At 43.3% G+C, this 20,621-nt stretch overlaps 1 protein-coding gene across 14 annotated transcripts in view; it reads right to left on the bottom strand.

The window, feature by feature from the left end:
• Window positions 1-20,621, bottom strand: part of LOC110534200 (collagen alpha-1(XXIII) chain) — a 142,579-nt gene that overhangs the window by 17,648 nt on the left and 104,310 nt on the right. For 7 of the 14 annotated variants that reach the window (XM_036933304.1, XM_036933309.1, XM_036933306.1 and 4 more), the window contains 6 exons: window positions 19,581-19,607; window positions 19,363-19,389; window positions 17,276-17,302; window positions 11,150-11,266; window positions 2,744-2,779; window positions 2,424-2,450 (listed from right to left, as the gene is read on the bottom strand). In XM_036933304.1, the coding sequence (XP_036789199.1) occupies window positions 2,424-2,450; window positions 2,744-2,779; window positions 11,150-11,266; window positions 17,276-17,302; window positions 19,363-19,389; window positions 19,581-19,607 (261 nt within the window). The remainder of the gene's footprint in view (window positions 1-2,423; window positions 2,451-2,743; window positions 2,780-11,149; window positions 11,267-17,275; window positions 17,303-19,362; window positions 19,390-19,580; window positions 19,608-20,621) is intronic. The other 7 variants (XM_036933305.1, XM_036933307.1, XM_036933315.1 and 4 more) reach the window with 1 other exon arrangement.

Here is a 20,621-nt window from a genome sequence, read left to right as displayed (position 1 = left end):
CTGTAGAACATTTTGAGGATCTGAGGACCCATGCCAAATCTTTTCAGTCTCCTGAGGGGGAATAGGTTTTGTCGTGCACTCTTCACAACTGTCTTGGTGCGCTTGGACCATGTTAGTTTGTTGGTGATGTGAACATCAAGGAACTTGAAGCTCTCAACCTGTTCCACTGCAGCCCCGTTGATGAGAATGGGGGCATGCTAGGTCCTATTTTTCCTGTAGTCCACAATCATCTTTGACTTGATCACGTTGAAGGAGAGGTTGTTGTCCTGGCACCACACAGCCAGGTCTCTGACCTCCTCCCTATAGGCTGCGTCATCATTGTTGGTGATCAAGCCTAACACTGTTGTGTCATATGCAAATGTAATGATGGTGTTGGAGTCGTGCCTGGTCGTGCAGTCATGAGTGAACAGGGAGTACAGGAGGGGGCTGAGCACGCACCCCTGAGGGGCCCCTGTGTTGAGGATCAGCGTGGCAGATGTATTGTTACCTACCCTCACCACCTGGGGGCGGCCCGTCAGGAAGTTCAGGATCCAGTTGCAGAGGGAGGTGTTTAGTCCCAGGGTCCTTAGCTTATTGATGAGCTTTGAGGGCACTATGGTGTTGAAAGCTGAGCTGTCGTCAATGATTAGCATTCTCACGTAGGTGTTCCTTTTGTCCAGGTGGGAAAGGGCAGTGTGGAGTGCAATAGAGATTGCATCATCTGTGGATCTGTTGGGGTGGTATGCAAATTGGAGTGGGTCTAGGGTTTCTGGGATGATGTGAGCCATGACCAGCCTTTCAAAGCACTTCGTGGCTACAGACGTGAGTGCTACGGGTCGGTAGACATTTAGGCAAGTTACCTTAGTGTTCTTAAAACATGTTGGTATTACAGACTCGGACAGGGAGTGGCTGAAAATGTCAGTGAAGACACATGCCAGTTGGTCAGCGCATTCTCGTAGTACACGTCCTGGTAATCCGTCTGGCCCTGCGGCCTTCTGAATGTTGACCTGTTTAAAGGTCTTACTCACATCGGCTGCGGAGAGCGTGATCACACAGTCTTTCGGAACAGCCGGTGCTCTCATGCATGTTTCAGTGTTATTTGCCTCGAAGCGAGCATATAAGTAGTTTAGCTCATCTGGTAGGCTTGTGTCACTGGGCAGCTCTCTTGAAGTCTGTAATGGATTGCAAGCCCTGCCACATCCAACGAGGGATTTCTTATAAGCTTCCGGGTTAGAGTCCCGCTCCTTGAAACCGGCAGCTCTAGCTTTTAGCTCAGTGCGGATGCTGCCTGTAGTGCATGGCTTCTGGTTGGGGTATGTACGTACGGTCACTGTGGGGACGACGTCATCGATGCACTTACTGATAAAGCCAGTGACTGATGTGGTGTACTCCTCAATGACATCGGAGGAATCCCGGACGATATTCCAGTCTGTGTTAGCAAAACAGTCCTCAACTGGCAGCTTCATTAAATAGTACCCGCAAAACACCAGTCTCAACGTCAATTGTGAAGAGGCGACTCCGGGATGCTGGCCTTCTAGGCAGAGTTGCAAAGAAAAAGCCACATCTCAGACTGGCAAATAAAAATAAAAGATGAAGATGGGCTAAAGAACACAGACACTGGACAGAGGAACTCTGCCTAGAAGGCCAGCATCCCGGAGTCGCCTCTTCACTGTTGACATATAGACTGGTGTTTTGCGGTTCCTATTTAATGAAGCTGCCAGTTGAGGACTTGTGAGGCACCTGTTTCTCAAACTAGACACTCTAATGTACTTGTCCTCTTGCTCAGTTGTGCACCAGGGCCTGCCAGTCCTCTTTCTATTCTGGTTAGAGTCAGTTTTCGCTGTTCTGGGACAGGAGTAGTACACACCGTTGTACGAGATCTTCAGTTTCTTAGCAATTTCTCGCATGGAATAGCCTTCATTTCTCAGAACAAGAATAGACTAACAAGTTTCAGAAGAAAGTCCTTTGTTTCTGGCAATTTGAGCCTGTAATCGAACCCACAAATGCTGATGCTCCAGATACTTAACTAGTCTAAAGAAGGACAGTTTTATTGCTTCTTTAATCAGAACAACAGTTTTCAGGTGTGCTAACATAATTGCAAAAGGGTTTTCTAATGATCAATTAGCCTTTTAAAATGATAAACTTGGATTAGCTAACACAACGTGCCATTGGAACACAGGAGGTGATGGTCGCTGATAACGGGCCTCTATACGCCTATGTAGATATTCCACAAAAAAATCATCCGTTTCCAGCTTCGATAGTCATTTACAACGTTAACAATGCCCACACTGTATTTCTGATCAATTTGATGTTATTTTAAATGGACAGAAAATGTGCTTTTCTTTAAAAAACAAGGACATTTCTAAGTGACTCTCCAAAAACGTTTGAAAGGTAGTGCACATGTACAACGGTACGTGTGGAAGTGAGAAATGCAGATATATTACCTGTCGTCCAGGAGGACCCATTTGTCCCTGTGTAAAGAGGAGACAGTATCAGAATGATGTGGGCCAGCGCTTTTCACAGACCCAAGTTGCTTTACAATTATATAAAAGAAAAAGAAGAAACACAAACATCTAAAACAATACCAGACTAACCAGAAGGAATAAGAAACATGAAACAAAGTGTAGGGAGTAGAGCTCAAGGAAAGGGAATACTGTGACGTGGTATGTGTGTGTGTGTGTGTGTGTGTGTGTGGGAGAGTGTGTTGGTGTTTGTGCACCTTATTATATCAGACATACAAAATCAGATTTGTAACATAGGCTACCTCTAATCCATCAGTTCCATCTCGACCAGGTGGACCCTGTGAAGGAAATCTCAAGCTTTATTAAAACAACAAGAAGTAAAGATGGACCACAGTGAAGAGCGAGGCAATTCAATTGATCATCCACTAGATGGCATTATTTATACAAATCCAACAAAAGTCGTCTTGTGAATTAGTGAAGCTTTTCTGTTGCATCTACTGAGATGGTATTTTTTGCTATTCATAACAATTTACATTTATAGAGCAAAACAACACAACATAATGCAAAGCAAAACAATAATAGCAATTCTTGTCCAGCTCTAGTAAACTATTATTAATCACCAGAGGCACAGCTTTGGTTTCAGAAGTGGGGGGGACATAATTATTGCTATTTATTTATTATCCAGTCGGATAAACACTCCAAACAGCCTATCCCACTGCTCAGAGGCGTCCGCATCATTCTAATGCACACCGTTGCCTCATTTTGTATCATATTCCAACAATAATACTTGGGTGTACAAAAATGCAAATTCGGAATGTGAAATTCCCCCCTGACCCCAGTGAATGTTGCACCCCTGTTAATCACACGTCTATCAACAAGGAGGTCTGAAGGTAAAATATACACTGAATGTACAAAACATTAAGGAAACCTGCTCTTTCTATGACATAGACTGACCAGGTGAATCCAGGTGAAAGCCATGATCCCTTATTGATGTCACTTGTTAAACCCACTTCAATCCATTTAAATTAATGGGAGGAGACAGGTCAAAGAAGGATTTCTAAGCCTTGAGACAAGACATGGACAAAAGTTTTAAGCGCCTTTGAACGGGGTATGGTAGTAGGTGCCAGGCGCACCGGTTTGTGTCAAGAACTGCAACGCTGCTGGGCCTTTCACACTCAACCGTTTCCAATGTGTATCAAGACACCTTGTAGAGTTCATGCTCCAACAAATTGAGACTGTTCTGAGGGCAAAACGGCGGTCTGAGAATGAATCCCTGGTAATCACTGGAGTCAATGCAAAACTAGTTACTAGAATGACTGTATGCCATGTCTGCTCTCACCACCACATGTGCGGAGAAGATGACAAGACAAGGCAGATCCACCACCGGTTGCTCTCCTCTCCTCTAGCACCTAACGAGGTGGGTTCAGTACGCTAAGATAATCATAATTAGAGAAACAACAGGAAATGGCCTCGCTGCTTGTTGACTTTGAAACATCTGCTGGCAATATGGAGAGCGGTGTTATTGACCTCATCTCAGAGCTGTCCTGGCTGGAATGAATCAGATTATCTTTCATGCAGTAGGAAAGCTAGATGAAGAGCGTGAAAGGAAATTAATGGTTGGCTTTGTGTACTGAACTACTCTGCATTTCACTGAGCTGAGGATCCTTTCATTATCTCTCCTACCTCCATATGCTGGTCTATGCTGGTCAGTGCTAGTCAGATGCTGGTCAAGCTGGTCTGACCAGCATGGTTTAGCTGGTTTTGCTGGCATACCAGGCTTTGTTGTGTGTTCACTGGTGAACAGCCGTCGCTGTGTTTTGGACACTGGTGACAGCATAAGCTAAAGCAAAACCAGCATCAAGTCACATTACGCCGTCTTGCAAAGTGATGTTTAAATCCTATTTCGAATTCAACCAGAGTGGATACCCACAATCGGTATTCAGAATCACTGCCAGGGTTAGAAAGTCTCATTCATGAATCTATCTCAGTAACGGGTGCAATATATCCAACTAACAGATTGGATTAGTTAAGAAAAATTGACCGTACCAGTCAAAGGTTTGGACACACCTACTCCTTTTTCTTTACTATTTTCTACATCGTAGAATTAGTGAAGACTTCAACATTATGAAATAACAGATATGGAATCACGTAGTAACCAAAAAATATCACGAATCAAGGTAAGACCCAAGTGCAGACTGTGTGAAGTAACAATGTTTATAGGCAAACGACAGGTCAAGGAAGGCAGGGGTCGATAATCCAGAGTAGAAGCCAAGGTACAGGCAGGCTCAGGCAGAGTGGTCAGGCACAGGGTCAGGACAGGCAAGGGTGAAAACCCAAGAGGATGAGGGGAAAAAGAGAGGCTGGGAAACGACAGGCGCTGACAGGACGACCGCTCGTAAGCTTGACGAACTGGCAACAGACAACCAGAAAACACAGGTATAAGTACGCAGGGGATAATGGGGAAGATGGGCGACACCTGGAGGGGGGTGGAGACAAGCACAATAACAGGTTAAACAGATCAGGGCATGACAAAAAAAGTGTTAAACAAATCAAAATATATTTTATATTTGAGATTCTTCAAAGTAGCCACCCTTTGCCTTGATGACAGCGTTGCACATTCTTGGCATTCTCTTAACCAGCTTCATGAGGTAGTCACCCGTGGTGGAAGAAAGTACTCAATTGTTATACTTGAGTAAAAGTAAAGATACCGTAATAGAAAAAGTAAATTGTTTCCTTTAGGAATGTGGTGAAGTAAAAGTAGGCAAAAATATAAATAGTAAAGTAAAGTTCAGTTACCCCCAAAATACTACTTAAGTAGTACTTTAAAGTATTTTTACTTAATGTACTTTACACCACTGGTAGTCACCTGGAACGCATTTCAATTAACAGGTGTGCCTTGTTAAAAGTTAACTTGTGGAATATCTTTCCTTCTTCATGCGTTTGAGCAAATCAGTTGTGTTGTGACAAAGTAGGGGTGGTATACAGAAGATGGCCCTATTTGGCAAAAGACCAAGTTCATACAGTTCAAATAAGTCCATCATTACTTTAAGACATGAAGGTCAGTCAATACGGAAAATGTCAAGAACTTTGAAAGTTTCTTCAAGTGCAGTCGCAAAAACCATCAAGCACTATGATGAAACTGGCTCTCATGAGGACCGCCACTGGAAAGGACAACCCAGAGTTACCTCTGCTGCAGAGGATAAGTTAATTTGAGTTACCAGCCTCAGAAATTGTAGCTCAAATAAATGTTTCACAGAGTTCAAGTAATAGACGCATCTCAACACCAACTGTTCAGAGAATAATGCATGAATCAGGCCTTCATGGTCGAATTGCTGCAAAGAACCACTATTAAAGGACACCAATAAGAAGGAAAGACTTGCTTGGGCCAAGAAATACAAGTAATGGACATTAGACCGGTGGAAATCTGTCCTTTGGTTTGATGAGTGCAAATTTGAGATTTTTGGATCCAACCGCCATGTCTTTGTAAGTAGGTGAACTGATGATCTCTGCATGTGTGGTTCCCACCGTGAAGCATGAAGGTGGAGGTTTGGGGGTGCTTTGCTGGGTACACTGTCTGTGATTTATTTAGAATTCAAGGCACACTTAACCAGCATGGCTACCACAGCATTCTGCAGCGATACACCATCCCAAGGTTTAGGCTTAGTGGGCCTGTCATTTGTTTTCAACAGGACAATGACCCAACACCTCCAGGCTGAATAAGGGCTATTTGACCAAGAAGGAGAGTGTTGGAGTGCTGCATCAGATGACCTGGCCTCCGCAATCACCCAACCTCATCTCAATTGGACCGCAGAGTGAAGGAAAAGCAGCCAACAAGTGCTCAGAATATGTGGGAACTCCTTCAAGACGGTTTCCTCATGCATTCCTCATGAAGCTGGTTGAGAGAATAACAAGGGTTTGCAAAGCAGTCATCAAGGCAAAGGGTGCCTACTTTGAAGAATCTAAAATCTAAAACATATTTTGATTTGTTAAACACTTTTGTTGGTGACTACATGATTCCATATTTTTTATTTCATAGTTTTGATGTCTTCACTATTATTCTACAATGTAGAAAATAGTGAAAATAAAGAAAAACCCTTCAATGAGTAGGTGTGTCCAAACTTTTGACTGGTACTGTATGTTATTTATCTTTGCATAGCATAACATAACAATTCTGATTATTTGGGAGTCCACCTCAATTAGGATTTGAACTCACAACCTCTCGGTCACTGGCATAGCATCCACTCCCACAGCCCCCTCCCCCCACACACATAATGTATGGTCACATTTTTATCTTGATTTGATGTGTTTTAGATTTTAAAGAAATGGTTTTATATGTGAGCCATAACTTTTGTTACTTTATTAGAGTCCTCCAGATTTATGCATTAACATTCACTGAAAGGTTTTGGTACCACTAGGTGGAACCAGCAGATCTGTTGGTTGGTGGCCTTTACACTGGTGCTCATGACCTCACTTCCTCATTCTATTTACGGAACTTTTTCTGGACCAGTCAATTTTCTCTTTTCTCATAATGTATCATCTTTTACAGGTTTGTAATGTGTAACTATATAAAATATACCTTGAAACAGTAAAGTAACCTTGGTTAGCTAACTATTTAATTGGTCGTGTGACATTTAGTTTGTTTTGTCCAAGATAGAAAATGCTAAATCTCCCTATTATAGGATTTAACATGGAATATAATCAAATTGGGATTAAATCAGCTTGATCCCTTCTGTCGAAGATGCTTGGAACTTATTTTTGTATATTTGCAGTGGTATTGTTAGCAAGCACGCCCGCATAAAGAAAATTAGAATTAAAAACAGGTTCAGCCCCTGGTTCGACCGTGATCTGGCAGAGTTACGCCACCTCAAGAACGCCATTTGGCGAAAAGCTTGGGACACAAATACTCTGACTATTTGTCGTTCAGGCCTATGAGAAATAAATGCACTCAGGCTATCCAGAAGGCCAAAGTTAGTTACTTTAAGGATCAGTTCTCTCTCTGTGGGTCTAACACCAAGAAGTTCTGGAAAACTGTGAAAGACCTGTAGAATAAACCTGCCTCCTCACAGATGCCCTTAATGTTGATGATGTGGTTGTTACTGACAGGCAGCGTATGGCTGGGCTCTTTAACCACCACTTCATTAAGTCAGGAATTCCTATTTGACACAGCTACGCCTCCTTGGCTGTCCAACACTTCCTTATCTCCCAGCGCGTGGCCAGCCTAGTCAGCATGTAATGCAACTAGCCCTGATGCTCCACCCGCTTTGTCCCCTGCCTCATTACACAGCTTCTCCCTGCAGGCTGAGTCTAAGGTATTAAAGGAGCTCCTTCAACATGAACCCCAAAAACCATCTAGGTCAGATGGTTTAGATCCTTTCTTCTTTAAAGTTGCAGCCCCTATCATCGCCGAGCCTATCTCTCACCTTTTTAACCTGTCTCTCCTCTCTGGGGAGGTTCCCAGTGCTTGGAAGGCAGCCATGGTGCGTATTTTATTTACAAGGGGAAATCAAGCTGATCCTGACTGTTAAAGGCCCATTTCTATCTTGCCATGTTAATCAAAAGAGCTGGAAAAACTTGTCAATAATCAACTGACTGGCTTTCTTGATGTCTAATAGCATTCTCTCTGAAATGCATTCTGGTTTCTGCTCAGGATATGGAGGTGTCACTAAATTATGTCACCACTGCCCTTAATTCTAAGCAATGTTGTGCTGCTTTTTATTGACTTTGCCAAAGCTTTTGATACAGCAGACCATTCCATTCTTGTGGTCTGATCTAGGCTACGCTGCCGCCCCTAATCAAATAGCTACCCAGACTATTAGCATTAACCCCCCCCCCCCCCCCCCCTCACTTTAACTCTACCTACATGTACATATTACCTCAAATACCTCGACTAACTGCCCCCGTACATTGACTCTGCACCGGTACACCCTGTATATAGCCTCGCTATTGTTATTTTACTGCTGCTGTTTAATTATTTGTTACTTAACACACATTTTTTCTATGGATCTTGGGTCCGTGAAATGGGGTATCAGCCTACTCAGTGACACCCACAGAACACAACTGGCTGAAAACGTTCTACTTTTATACTCGGACAAAACAGAGATGCTTGTTCTAGGTCCCAAGAAACAAAGAGATCTTCTGTTGAATCTGACAATTAATCTTGACGGTTGTACAGTCATCTCAAATAAAACTGTGAAGGACCTCAGCGTTACTCAGGACCCTGATCTCTCTTTTGACAAACATATCAAGACTGTTTCAAGGACAGTTGGCAAAAATCGGAAACTTTCTGTCCAAAAATGATGCAGAAAGATTAATCCATGCTTTTGTTACTTCTAGGTTAGACTACTGCAATGCTCTACTTTCTGGCTACCCGGATAAAGCACTAAATGAACTTCAGTTAGTGCTAAATACGGCTGCTAGAATCCTGACTAGAACCAACAAATTTGATCATATTACTCCAGTGCTAGCCTCCCTACACTGGCTTCCTGTTAAGGCAAGGGCTGATTTCAAGGTTTTACTGTTAACCTACAAAGCATTACATGGGCTTGCTCCTACCTATCTCTCTGATTTGGTCCTGCCGTACATACCTACACGTACGCTACGGTCACAAGACGCAGGCCTCCTAATTGTCCCTAGAATTTCTAAGCAAACAGCTGGAGGCAGGGCTTTCTCCTATAAACCTACATTTTTATGGAATGGTCTGCCTACCCATGTGAGAGACGCAAACTCGGTCTCAACCTTTAAGTCTTTACTGAAGACTCATCTCTTCAGTGGGTCATATGATTGAGTGTAGTCTGGCCCAGGAGTGTAAAGGTGAACGGAAAGGTTCTGGAGCAATGAACCGGCCTTGCTGTCTCTGCCTGGCCGGTTCCCCTCTCTCCACTGGGATTCTCTGCCTCTAACCCTATTACAGGGGCTAAGTCACTGGCTTACTGGTGCTCTTTCATGCCGTCCCTAGGAGGGGTGCGTCACTTGAGTGGGTTGAGTCACTGACGTGATCTTCCTGTCTGGGTTGGAGCCCCCCCTTGGGTTGAGCCGTGGCAGAGATCTTTGTGGGCTATACTCGGCCTTGTCTCAGGATGGTAAGTTGGTGTTTGAAGATATCCCTCTAGTGGTGTGGGGGCTGTGCTTTGGCAAAGTGGGTGGGGTTATATCCATCCTGTTTGGCCCTGTCCGAGGGTATCATTGGAAGGGGCCACAGTGTTTCCTGACCCCTCCTGTCTCAGCCTCCAGTATTTATGCTGCAGTAGTTTATGTGTCGGGGGGCTAGGGTCAGTTTGTTATATCTGGAGTACTTCTCCTATCCTATCCGGTGTCCTGTGTGAATTTAAGTATGCTCTCTCTAATTCTCTCTTTCTCTCGGAGGACCTGAGCCCTAGGACCATGCCTCAGGACTACCTGGCATGATGACTCATTGCTGTCCCCAGTCCACCTGGCTGTGCTGCTGCTCCAGTTTCAACTGTTCTGCCTGCGGCTATGGAATCCTGACCTGTTCACCGGACTGTTCATGCTACCTGTCCCAGACCTGCTGTTTTCAACTCTCTAGAGACAGCAGGAGTGGTAGAGATACTCTTAATGATCGGCTATGAAAAGCCAACTGACATTTACTCCTGAGGTGCTGACTTGCTGCACCCTCGACACCTACTGTGATTATTATTATTTGACCATACTGGTCATTTATGAACATTTGAACATCTTGGCCATGTTCTGTTATAATCTCCACCCGGCACAGCCAGAAGAGGACTGGCCACCCCTCATAGCCTGGTTCCTCTCTAGGTTTTTTCCTAGGATCTGGCCTGTCTAGGGAGTTTTTCCTAGCCACTGTGATTCTACACCTGCATTGCTTGCTGTTTGTGGTTTTAGGCTGGGTTTCTGTACAGCACTTTGAGATATCAGCTGATGTACGAAGGGCTTTATAAAAACATTTGATTTGATTTGAACTGTTAAGATCTATCAAAATGATGTAGCACTTATTGCGGGACCCTGAAACCGGTGTGAAATGAGCCGCATTAAGCTTACCAGTCAACCTACTTTGTACAGAACATTAATATTGTAATGCATAGCCTTACCGCATTTCATGGACCCAAGATCCATAGGTATCAGCTTAGGGAAACACACTGATTACAAAGATTAGCATCGTAGCTAATATTCATGGACCAAGATCCATAGGTAAGGCTGTACAATGAGATATGAATGTCAATGCACAATGGGCTATATAGCGAGGCGATTTCCCACCATTAAAGCTCCCTTATATAAGCTACAATGATTAGAATTGTAATAGGTGTAATAGTAGGTGGATACCCCTCATTCCATTGGCCCAAAGTCCAGGCTGTAGGCTGGAGGCTGGTCTCTAGTGAAAAAATTAACAAAGGGTGGTCTCCAGAGAAAACACAACAAAGTCTGGTCTCCAGACCATGCAAGTCTATGCTGTTTTTTCCAGCAGGGAGTGAGATAAATCAATCAACCAAACACATTTTTTAAGCCCTTTTGATATCAGTTTTCGTTACAATGTGCTTTACAGATACTCAGCCAAAAAAACAACAAAGCGCAAGCAATGCAAAGGCAGAAGCACAGTGGCTATAAAAACAACCTTAGAAGGCAGGAAACTAGGAAGAAACCTAGAGAGGAACCAGGCTCCGAGAGGTGGCCAGTCCTCTTCTGACTGATGACTGTAGCGACATGGATGAGAGGAGGAGAGAGGGCTGTCTTACCTGCTCCCCAAGGTGACCTCTGGGCCCATCCTTCCCTGTGTTCCCAGATGGTCCTCTGAGGCCTGGTGAGCCAGGGGGCCCCGGGGGGCCGGGAGGGCCAGCCTGACCCTGATCACCCTGTATAGGCATGGAAGGAGAAGTATGAGATGAGGTAATAATCCCAATTCCCACAGTATTATCAATCAAAAAAAGTTGCAGAATAATTGTATTGTCACACCCCAGACAAGTTCTTGAACCACTTTCAATATCTTAACTTTGATCAATGTGCTGTACAGTTAATTCAAAACTTTTCTGACAGTAGCCTCTTTTTACAAGGTGTCCGGCATTTGCCGCCAACTATCCCTGCCAATGTCAAAGTCTTACAGTGAGGCTTAAACTGCTGCTATGCATAATATTCATGCTATAAGTCTGTTGAATGCTTGATGAGGTTTTATTCAAAACAAGATGATTAACACAGTCATATTAACAGCAATTTATTTTGTCAAGGAAACAACAAGCTATTCTTGTTCTCCAATTACCATAGTTCTGACTGGCATTCTTTCCACCAATTATCATCCACAAACACGGTCATTTATTCAAACTCACTTTCCAAAGAGACATAATTGTCTCTCATTTGAAGCAGACATTTGGAAGTGGCAGAGCGGCAAACATAAAAATGCTTGAGGCCAATAACATGCGTGTGAGATGTGAAAGAGTGAGGGAAAGTGATAGAAGAAGAGGGTGAGAAGCCAGCTTGAAGGGAGAGAAGAGAAAGAGGGTGAGAGACGCACCCGAGACTAGCTTCAGGAGGCATTTCTGACTGCAGAGAGAAAGGGAGAGAGGGAAGCCACCAGAGACACAGAGTGAAAGAAAAACAAACAGAAAGAAAGAATGTACAAGAGAGGTTAAACAGAGAGTTGTGAGGATGTCAGAACTGACTATTCAATTTCAATTCAATTCAAGGGGCTTTATTGGCATGGGAAACATTCTACTATTCTCTATAGGCTTGACAGACGAGAGGGAGAAGGAGAAAAAAGGAAGGGAGTGGCAAGGCTGGATGGAGACTCGGAGGACCCGGTCGAGAGAGAGAGAGAGAGAGAGAGATTTAGTGTTGGGGAAGGGGGGTAGGACAAACCTTGACTGTGAGAATCTGATTACTGAGCACACCTGCAGAGCCCATGAGTGCAGGGTGTCCCTGACGTGAGGTTCGGACAGTGTTGGAAAGGAGCATTAGGATGAAGGAAAGAGGAGAGGTTAAGAGGGGGATAATGAAAGACAAGCGTGAGTAGCGTGAGAGACAACAGAGGGGGTGAAGGGATGGAATTGAGGTTATTGATCCATCTGTTAGTAAGCACAAAAATCCTGTCTTGGCATAGTTCTAGTATGTGTAAAGCCACTCAGCCATAACTGACTAGAGCATACAAAGACAATAGTCATCCCATCTGGTTTCAATCCTCAAACAATAGCGGCCTCGTTGTCTTGTGGCTGATTGCCTTCATATGAATATCAACCGTCCACGGAGAGATTCTGGCAGTCTTGTCCAAGTTTGTTTTAGAGAAGTGGTCAATATGAATTGTGGTCCATATGAATTGGGGTCAATATGAATTGTGGTCAATATGAATTGCATTGGGTTTAGAGGCTAAAACCACATTCCACATTCTTCCTGGTGTAATTTATGTCCTCTGCTTTCTCAAATCTCTACACAGACACAACGACCATGGTAGACTGTACGCTCATCAGTATTGACACCCTCCCACGAATTCACATACACCTTGAAGTGCTAAAAGGGCATGCAAGTGCCCTCATATGTTAGATATTGTGAACTACAAAGTACGTATCCATGAATAAGAGTTTGGAGTGCAGACTAGGAAACAATGAACTCCAATAGAAACCAGGCCATAATCAACTTTGAGACAGAATAAGAGGGTTCAGAATGACAGGAATGCATCTGCCCCAACAACCCGTTGTAAAATACCTTATTAGCAAAGAGTGACTGATGGTGAACCAATTGCTTCTTGATATTTGAACATGGCTGGGAAGCAGTGCTACTTCCCTTGACCTCGGTAGAGAGGACAACAGTATGGAGACTAGTGCCCGATGGATCAGTGCAAGATAAAATGTGTTTCTGTCTTATCACGGAGACCTGGTAGCCGGGTCTTTCTTTTCAGAACTAGACTCATGTGGACAGTGAACAGCAGTGCCTCAGAATGCCCTTCAGTTTGGGCTTCAATACAATAACTAGGCAATAATAATGTAATAGGCCGACCCAGGGCACCTTTTTCTAACAGAAGTGTGTTAGGGTGGGGGTTACAGGGGAGTCAGTAGGGTTGACTTATCGGTTTACGATAGGTTCAGATGTTGTATAAAATATTTTTTTTTTTCTGGATTCCTGATCCATATTTCTCCCTATAATGTGGTAGACAGAATAAACTGTGGGTTAAAACAAAGGAAGCGGGTGTGTGGCTGGGGAAAACAAGCATTGTACTTGACCTGAGAGAGTGGAGCTGGTAAAATGCTGGTGTGTTGGTGAATGATAAAAGATTTTATTTTTATTTTTTTATTTCACCTTTATTTAACCAGGTAGGCTAGTTGAGAACAAGTTCTCATTTGCAACTGCGACCTGGCCAAGATAAGGCATAGCAGTGTGAACAGACAACACAGAGTTACACATGGAGTAAACAATTAACAAGTCAATAACACAGTAGAAAAAAGGGGAGTCTATATATACATTGTGTGCAAAAGGCATGAGAAGGTAGGCAAATAATTACAATTATGCAGATTAACACTGGCGTGATAAATGATCAGATGGTTATGTACAGGTAGAGATATTGGTGTGCAAAAGAGCAGAAAAATAAATAAATAAAAACAGTATGGGGATGAGGTAGGTTGAAAATGGGTGGGCTATTTACCAATAGACTATGTACAGCTGCAGCGATCGGTTAGCTGCTCAGATAGCAGATGTTTGAAGTTGGTGAGGGAGATAAAAGTCTCCAACTTCAGCGATTTTTGCAATTCGTTCCAGTCACAGGCAGCAGAGAACTGGAACGAAAGGCGGCCAAATGAGGTGTTGGCTTTAGGGATGATCAGTGAGATACACCTGCTGGAGCGCGTGCTACGGATGGGTGTTGCCATCGTAACCAGTGAACTGAGATAAGGCGGAGCTTTACCTAGCATGGATTTGTAGATGACCTGGAGCCAGTGGGTCTGGCGACGAATATGTAGCGAGGGCCAGCCGACTAGAGCATACAAGTCGCAGTGGTGGGTGGTATAAGGTGCTTTAGTGACAAAACGGATGGCACTGTGATAAACTGCATCCAGTTTGCTGAGTAGAGTGTTGGAAGCAATTTTGTAGATGACATCGCCGAAGTCGAGGATCGGTAGGATAGTCAGTTTTACTAGGGTAAGTTTGGCGGCGTGAGTGAAGGAGGCTTTGTTGCGGAATAGAAAGCCGACTCTTGATTTGATTTTCGATTGGAGATGTTTGATATGGGTCTGGAAGGAGAGTTTAGAGTCTAGCCAGACACCTAGGTACTTATAGATGTCCACATATTCAAGGTCGGAACCATCCAGGGTGGTGATGCTGGTCAGGCGTGCGGGTGCAGGCAGCGAACGGTTGAAAAGCATGCATTTGGTTTTACTAGCGTTTAAGAGCAGTTGGAGGCCATGGAAGGAGTGCTGTATGGCATTGAAGCTCGTTTGGAGGTTAGATAGCACAGTGTCCAAGGACGGGCCGGAAGTATACAAAACATTGGGAACACAAATATTGAGTTACACCCCCTTTGTCCTCAGAACAGACTCAATTTGTCATGGCATGGGCTCTACAAGGTGTTGAAAGTGTTCCACAGGGATGCTGGCCCATGTTTACGCCAATGCTTCTCACAGTTGTGTCAAGTTGGCTGGATGTTCTTTGGGTGGTGGACCATTGTTGTTACACACGGCAAACTGTTAAGTGTGAAAAACACAGCAGCGTTGCAGTTCTTGACACACTCAAACCGGTGTGCCTGGCACTTACTTCCAGACCCTGTTCAATGGCACTTAAATATTTTGTCTTGCCCATTCACCCTCTGAATGGGACACATACATAATCTATGTCTCAATTGTCTCAAGGCTTAAAAATCCTTCTTAACACCCGCCTACTTAACCCAGAATCCAGCCACACCAATGTGTCGGAGGAAACACTGTTCAACTGACGACCCAGGTCAGCCTGCAGGTGCCTGGCCCGACACAAGGAGTCGCTAGGGCACGGTGAGCCAAGTAAAGCCCCTCCGGCCAAACCCTCCCCTAACCCGGACAATGCTGGGCCAATTGTGCGCCGCCCTATGGAAATACCATTCACGGCCAGTTGTGATACAGCCCAGGATTAAACCCGGATCTGTAGTGACGCCTCTAGCACTGAGACGCAGTGCCTTAGACAGCTGTGCAACTCGGGAGGCCCTGAAAAGGTACTTTTTAAAGTGACTTGCGACAGCAAAAGTCACACTATAAATATTGTCAAGTTTTGAGTGAACTTAAAAATTGTGCTTCCAAACAACACTGTGGTCAGAGCAGCACTGAGGTGGGTTGCTGAGTTCACATTATTTAATATCCCACAAGGCTTAATGCCTCTGCCTCAGCAACTCAAAGAAGTAACACTTAGATTTCCCTTGACCACCAAGTCAAAATGTTAAGTTCTATGTCTCAAAAAAGGTCTCACCTACATCTCACCAACTACCATAAAAATACTTCTACACAGCGGAAGCAATTCATGTAAATTCATGTAAAATTACCTTTCAAGTCTAGTACAATTAATAAAGTTATAATACAATTTTCAACTTGAAATGGAAGGAAATTCTGGAAGTATGATAGTAATTTGCTTTGTACCTTTGTGTACTGTCGTGTACTTTGATCATCTATAGCATTCTCTAATATTCCTGTATTCTCTAGGGAGACCAAGGAGATATGAGGCCCAGGGTGAGAGAATTAAATACGTCATACGCTGAGTGTACAAACCATTAGGAACTGTTGCTCTTTCCTTGACATAAACTGACCAGGTGAAAGCTTATTGATGTCACCTGTTAAATCCACTTCAATCAGTGTAGATGAAGGGGAAGAGACAGGTTAATAATAATCCTCTACGGGATTGGTGTGTGTGTGTGTGTGTCCCCCCCCCTCCCCGCGGGACGGATGAGCTAACGTACGCTAATGTGATTAGCATGACGTTGTAAGTAGCAAGAACATTTCCCAGGACATGGGCAGAACACTTAAATTCTTGTTCATCTAACTGCACGGTCCAATTTACAGTAGCTATTACAGTGAAAAAATACCATGCTATTGTTTGAAGAGAGTGCACAAGAACAAAAAACTTTTATCAAGGCAACTGGTTTGACACATTCACCTCTGAAGGTACAGAATGTACTTACATTCAGTAATTTTCACTGATTTGTCATCCTGAGGGTCCCTTGAGATAAAATGTAGCATAGTTTTGATTGATAAAAAATGTAGGGACTGGGTGTGTGTCCCCCTCCCCCCCCCCCCCCCCCCCCCCCCCCCCCCCCCTTCTAGAAGTGTAAGGTCTTTTCTGTAGGGAATCTAATTAACCATAATTTATGACATTGCTGAGAGTGTGTAAACTTAAATGTTTTATTACCGTGTAATTTTTGTATGTTCTCTATAGTCATGTACTTGAAAATGTATCAATTGACCAATTGATACAACTGACATTTTGAACAGTAATTCAATGGTTCATTGGATCAGCCTAAAACTTTGCACATACACTGCTGCCATCTAGTGACCAAATATAAATTGTACCTAGACTCCTAAGCGATATAATGGCCGTTCTCTTGCTCTTCAAAGATGATGAAAACATTTTTTGTGGGAAAACACATTTTTTTTCTTTATATTATCTTTTACCAGATCTAATGTGTTATATTCTCCTAGATTAATTTCACATTTCCACAAACTTCAAAGTGTTTCCTTTCAAATAGCATCAAGAATATGCATATCCTTGCTTCAGGTCCTGACCTACAGGCAGTTATATTTGTGTATGTCATTTTAGAGGGAATTTTGAAATTGGGTAGAAAATGGGGGTAAAATACGAAAAAAATCATGTAAAAAAGTAGCTTTTCTATAGGAATAATTGCACTATAGAAAAGGTATATTTTGTCATACCTTGTCTCCTTTTGGCCCAGGCAGTCCCTGACAATAGAGGAGAAAAAGGAAATAATGGACTGTGATGATCGCTGACAAAACTCATTCCTTCCAAGATATTTAAACTTTCACTTTAAAGACCCAAATGAAAGCCATACCTTCTACCTCATGAAGGGTTCAGGGTCGTGTGGTGGTTTGAGGTACACAGATTTTGTTCACTGATTAACTCTCTCTCTCTCTTACAACGGGTGGAGGACATATAAGCTTAGGCCTCAAAGGGTTACGCTCTACAGAATCTCATGATTGCAATTCATTCTGTGATGAGGTTTCCGCATGAGGCCTTCTTAGAGTGTGTTTAGATTGAGATGAAAGGTATCTGCTAATATGAGCTTTGTGAATGAACGGACACAGGCGATTTTTAATACTCACACAGATGGAGTAAATAGACGTCAGTGTCAGAGTGATGCAACTGGGGTTGGAGGGTTGGGCTGCTGCTTTTCACTATACTGTCAGATAACAGGAGCCTCAACACCCACTCACTCTCCACACGCAGTACATCTTTACACAAGTCTTGCAACCTTTTTTTGCTCTGCATATAGTACACATAATTTAATAGTTACATCTGGGGATGCATGCCATATAAAGTGCATTCGGAAAGTATTCAGACCCCATTGCTTTTCCCACATTTTGTTACATCACAGCCTTATTCCAAAATTGATTAAATTAATGTTTTTCCTCATCGATCCAAACACAATACCCCAGGAGTGGCTTCGGGACAAGTCTCTGATGTCCTTGATCTCTGGAGAAACCTGAAAATAGCTGTACAGCGACGCTCCCCACCCAACTTGACAGAGCTTGAGAGGATCTGCAAAGAAGAACGGGAGAAGCTCCCCAAATACAGGTGTACCAAGCTTGTAGCGTCATACCTCAGAAGACTCGAGGCTGTAATTGCTGCCAAAGGTGCTTCAACAAAGTACTGAGTAAAGGGCCTGAATACTTATGTAAATGTGATACATTTGCAAACATTTCTAAAAACCTGTTTTTGCTTTGTCATTATGGCCTGTTTTGTGTAGATTGATGAGGGTACCTTTTTTTTCATTTTAGAATAAGGCTGTAACTTAACAAAATGTGGAAAAAGTCAAGGGGTCTGAATACTTTCCGAATGCACTATAATTCTTAAGATTACGGTGCACTTCTGTGTTACATTTAGTCCATCAAAAGTAATTGCAAATTCTTAATGAGGTGCAGGGAAAGTGTTTAAGATCGTGTATAAGTGCCTTCAGAACAAGGTAATAAATCAGATAATCTTATAAGAAAGGGGCACTTTTTACAGAGGCTCACTTCAGTCAAGACACACCCCATTTATTATTGTGTGTGACATTGTTTCCACCTCTCATCCCATGTTGCAGACCAGCCTGCTGTGGTCCCTTGGATATACTGTAGACACAGGTATGCACAGGGCTGCCTTCAGGGCTGCCTGCCTTCAGGGGCTCATATAGCACACTGATGAATGGATAGGCCTTCCCAGACTAGGAGCACAGCTTTGCCAAGGTGAATCCAAGTTAAAAAAGTCTCCCTTAACCAGAGGGTGCTGATAATGAGCTGACCGGTAGAGAATAGAGGAGTGTTCATTTCATTCCATTCCTTTCATTCATGCATTCATGCTGAACAGTGGGACATACTGTAGGACAGATGTAGGCCCTATTCATGGTCAGACAATAGGATGCAGGGACTGTGAATATGTGTGCATTAACTATTAACTTTGTAGCATTAGTCCCGTGTGGCTCAGTTGGTAGAGCATGAAACTTGCAGGTTCGATTCCCACAGGGGACCAGATCTGAAATGTATGCACTCACTGAAATGAAATGTATGCACTCACTACTACAAGTCAATGTAAAAATGTTGTATTTTCCAAAGTGCATGTATTACAGTGTATTGTTTTTGTGTAATTGTGCCTTAGACCACTGCGCCACTCGGGACGCCCGGTATGGTATCTTTTTTGGGCAGATGTTCAGCTATGCAACATCACGTCTGCTTATAACTAGACACGTTGGTGTTTGGTCATCAAAAACTGGGAGTTTAACAGATAAGATGATTATCATACATACCTGGCTTCCCATGGGACCAGGAGCACCCTGTATATGGGAAGACAAGGTTTAAATCACAGAATGATTACGTCACAAGTCATTCATGGCAAGAGTAGAACACATAAAATGTGTATGGTAATTGAACACATCATTGAATAGAGCTGTATTGTATAAAGTGTACTGTGAGCTAAATATCAACACCATATCAAAACATTAAGATGATGAAAATGGGTACTTACAGGCTTCCCATCCATCCCAAGTGGGCCCTAGAATACAGAACAATGTATGAAGAATACATATTATGTTAAAGAAAAACACGCTTATGTACACCTCTCCTGAGTCCGTATGCACGTTTTGGTAGCAAAACTATCAGCTCAATTGGGCACACTGCTGGCCAACGATTAAGCAGGCTAAAGACAAACATGGGTCAAAATCCAGTCAGTCTAGAGTCCACATGCACTGTATCACAAAGCCATCATGTAGGTCGCTGTCCAGTGTGGCACAGGTGCTGAAATGCTCTTGAAGTCAATTCAATGAACTATTATAATATTCCACAGCCAGTGGCGTAAAAAAGAAGGATGAAGATGCAAGGATTCTAAGCAAAAGAGGTACATCAACTATTCTGTGAATACTGTAGGGGAACTGTGAGTCCAACTGGGCCCACATGTGGTTCGGTCATGAACACAGAGTTTGGACTCACATTCCTCTTATTAGTGGAATAACTTCACAGGTTTGTGCATTTCCCTGTTGATCTTAAGTAATCCTTCTGGACCTTCTGGACCTCTTATTAGTGGAATAACTTCACAGGTTTGTGCATTTCCCTGTTGATCTTAAGTAATCCTTCTGGAACAACTGTCTCAAACCTTTGTCTGAATAGAAGGGACAGGTAAGGGAAAGGGGATACCTAGTCAGCTGCACAACTGAATGCATTCAAACAAAATGTGTCTTCCGCAATTAACCCAACCCCTCTGGAAAAATATTCCATTCTGCCCTTGAGCAAAGCAGATAACCCCAAACAACAACTGCTCCCCAGGCAAATTAACCATTTGAAAAAACTCACACTGCCCTCCTTCGGCAAATCTGATCACAACTCCATTTTGCTCCTCCGTTCCTATAGGCAGAAACTCAAACAGGAAGAACTTGGGCTAAGGACTATTCAATGCTGGTCTGACCAATCGGAATCCACACTTCAAGATTGTTTTGATCACGTGGACTGGAATATGTTCCGGGTAGGCTCTGACAATAACAACGACCATTACACTGATACAGTGAGTTTATCA

This window comes from Oncorhynchus mykiss, chromosome 10 (genome assembly GCF_013265735.2).
Source record: "Oncorhynchus mykiss isolate Arlee chromosome 10, USDA_OmykA_1.1, whole genome shotgun sequence".
NCBI lineage: Eukaryota > Metazoa > Chordata > Actinopteri > Salmoniformes > Salmonidae > Oncorhynchus > Oncorhynchus mykiss.
The sequence above is the reverse complement of the archived record's forward strand: the minus strand, read 5'-3'. Positions and strand labels throughout refer to the sequence as shown.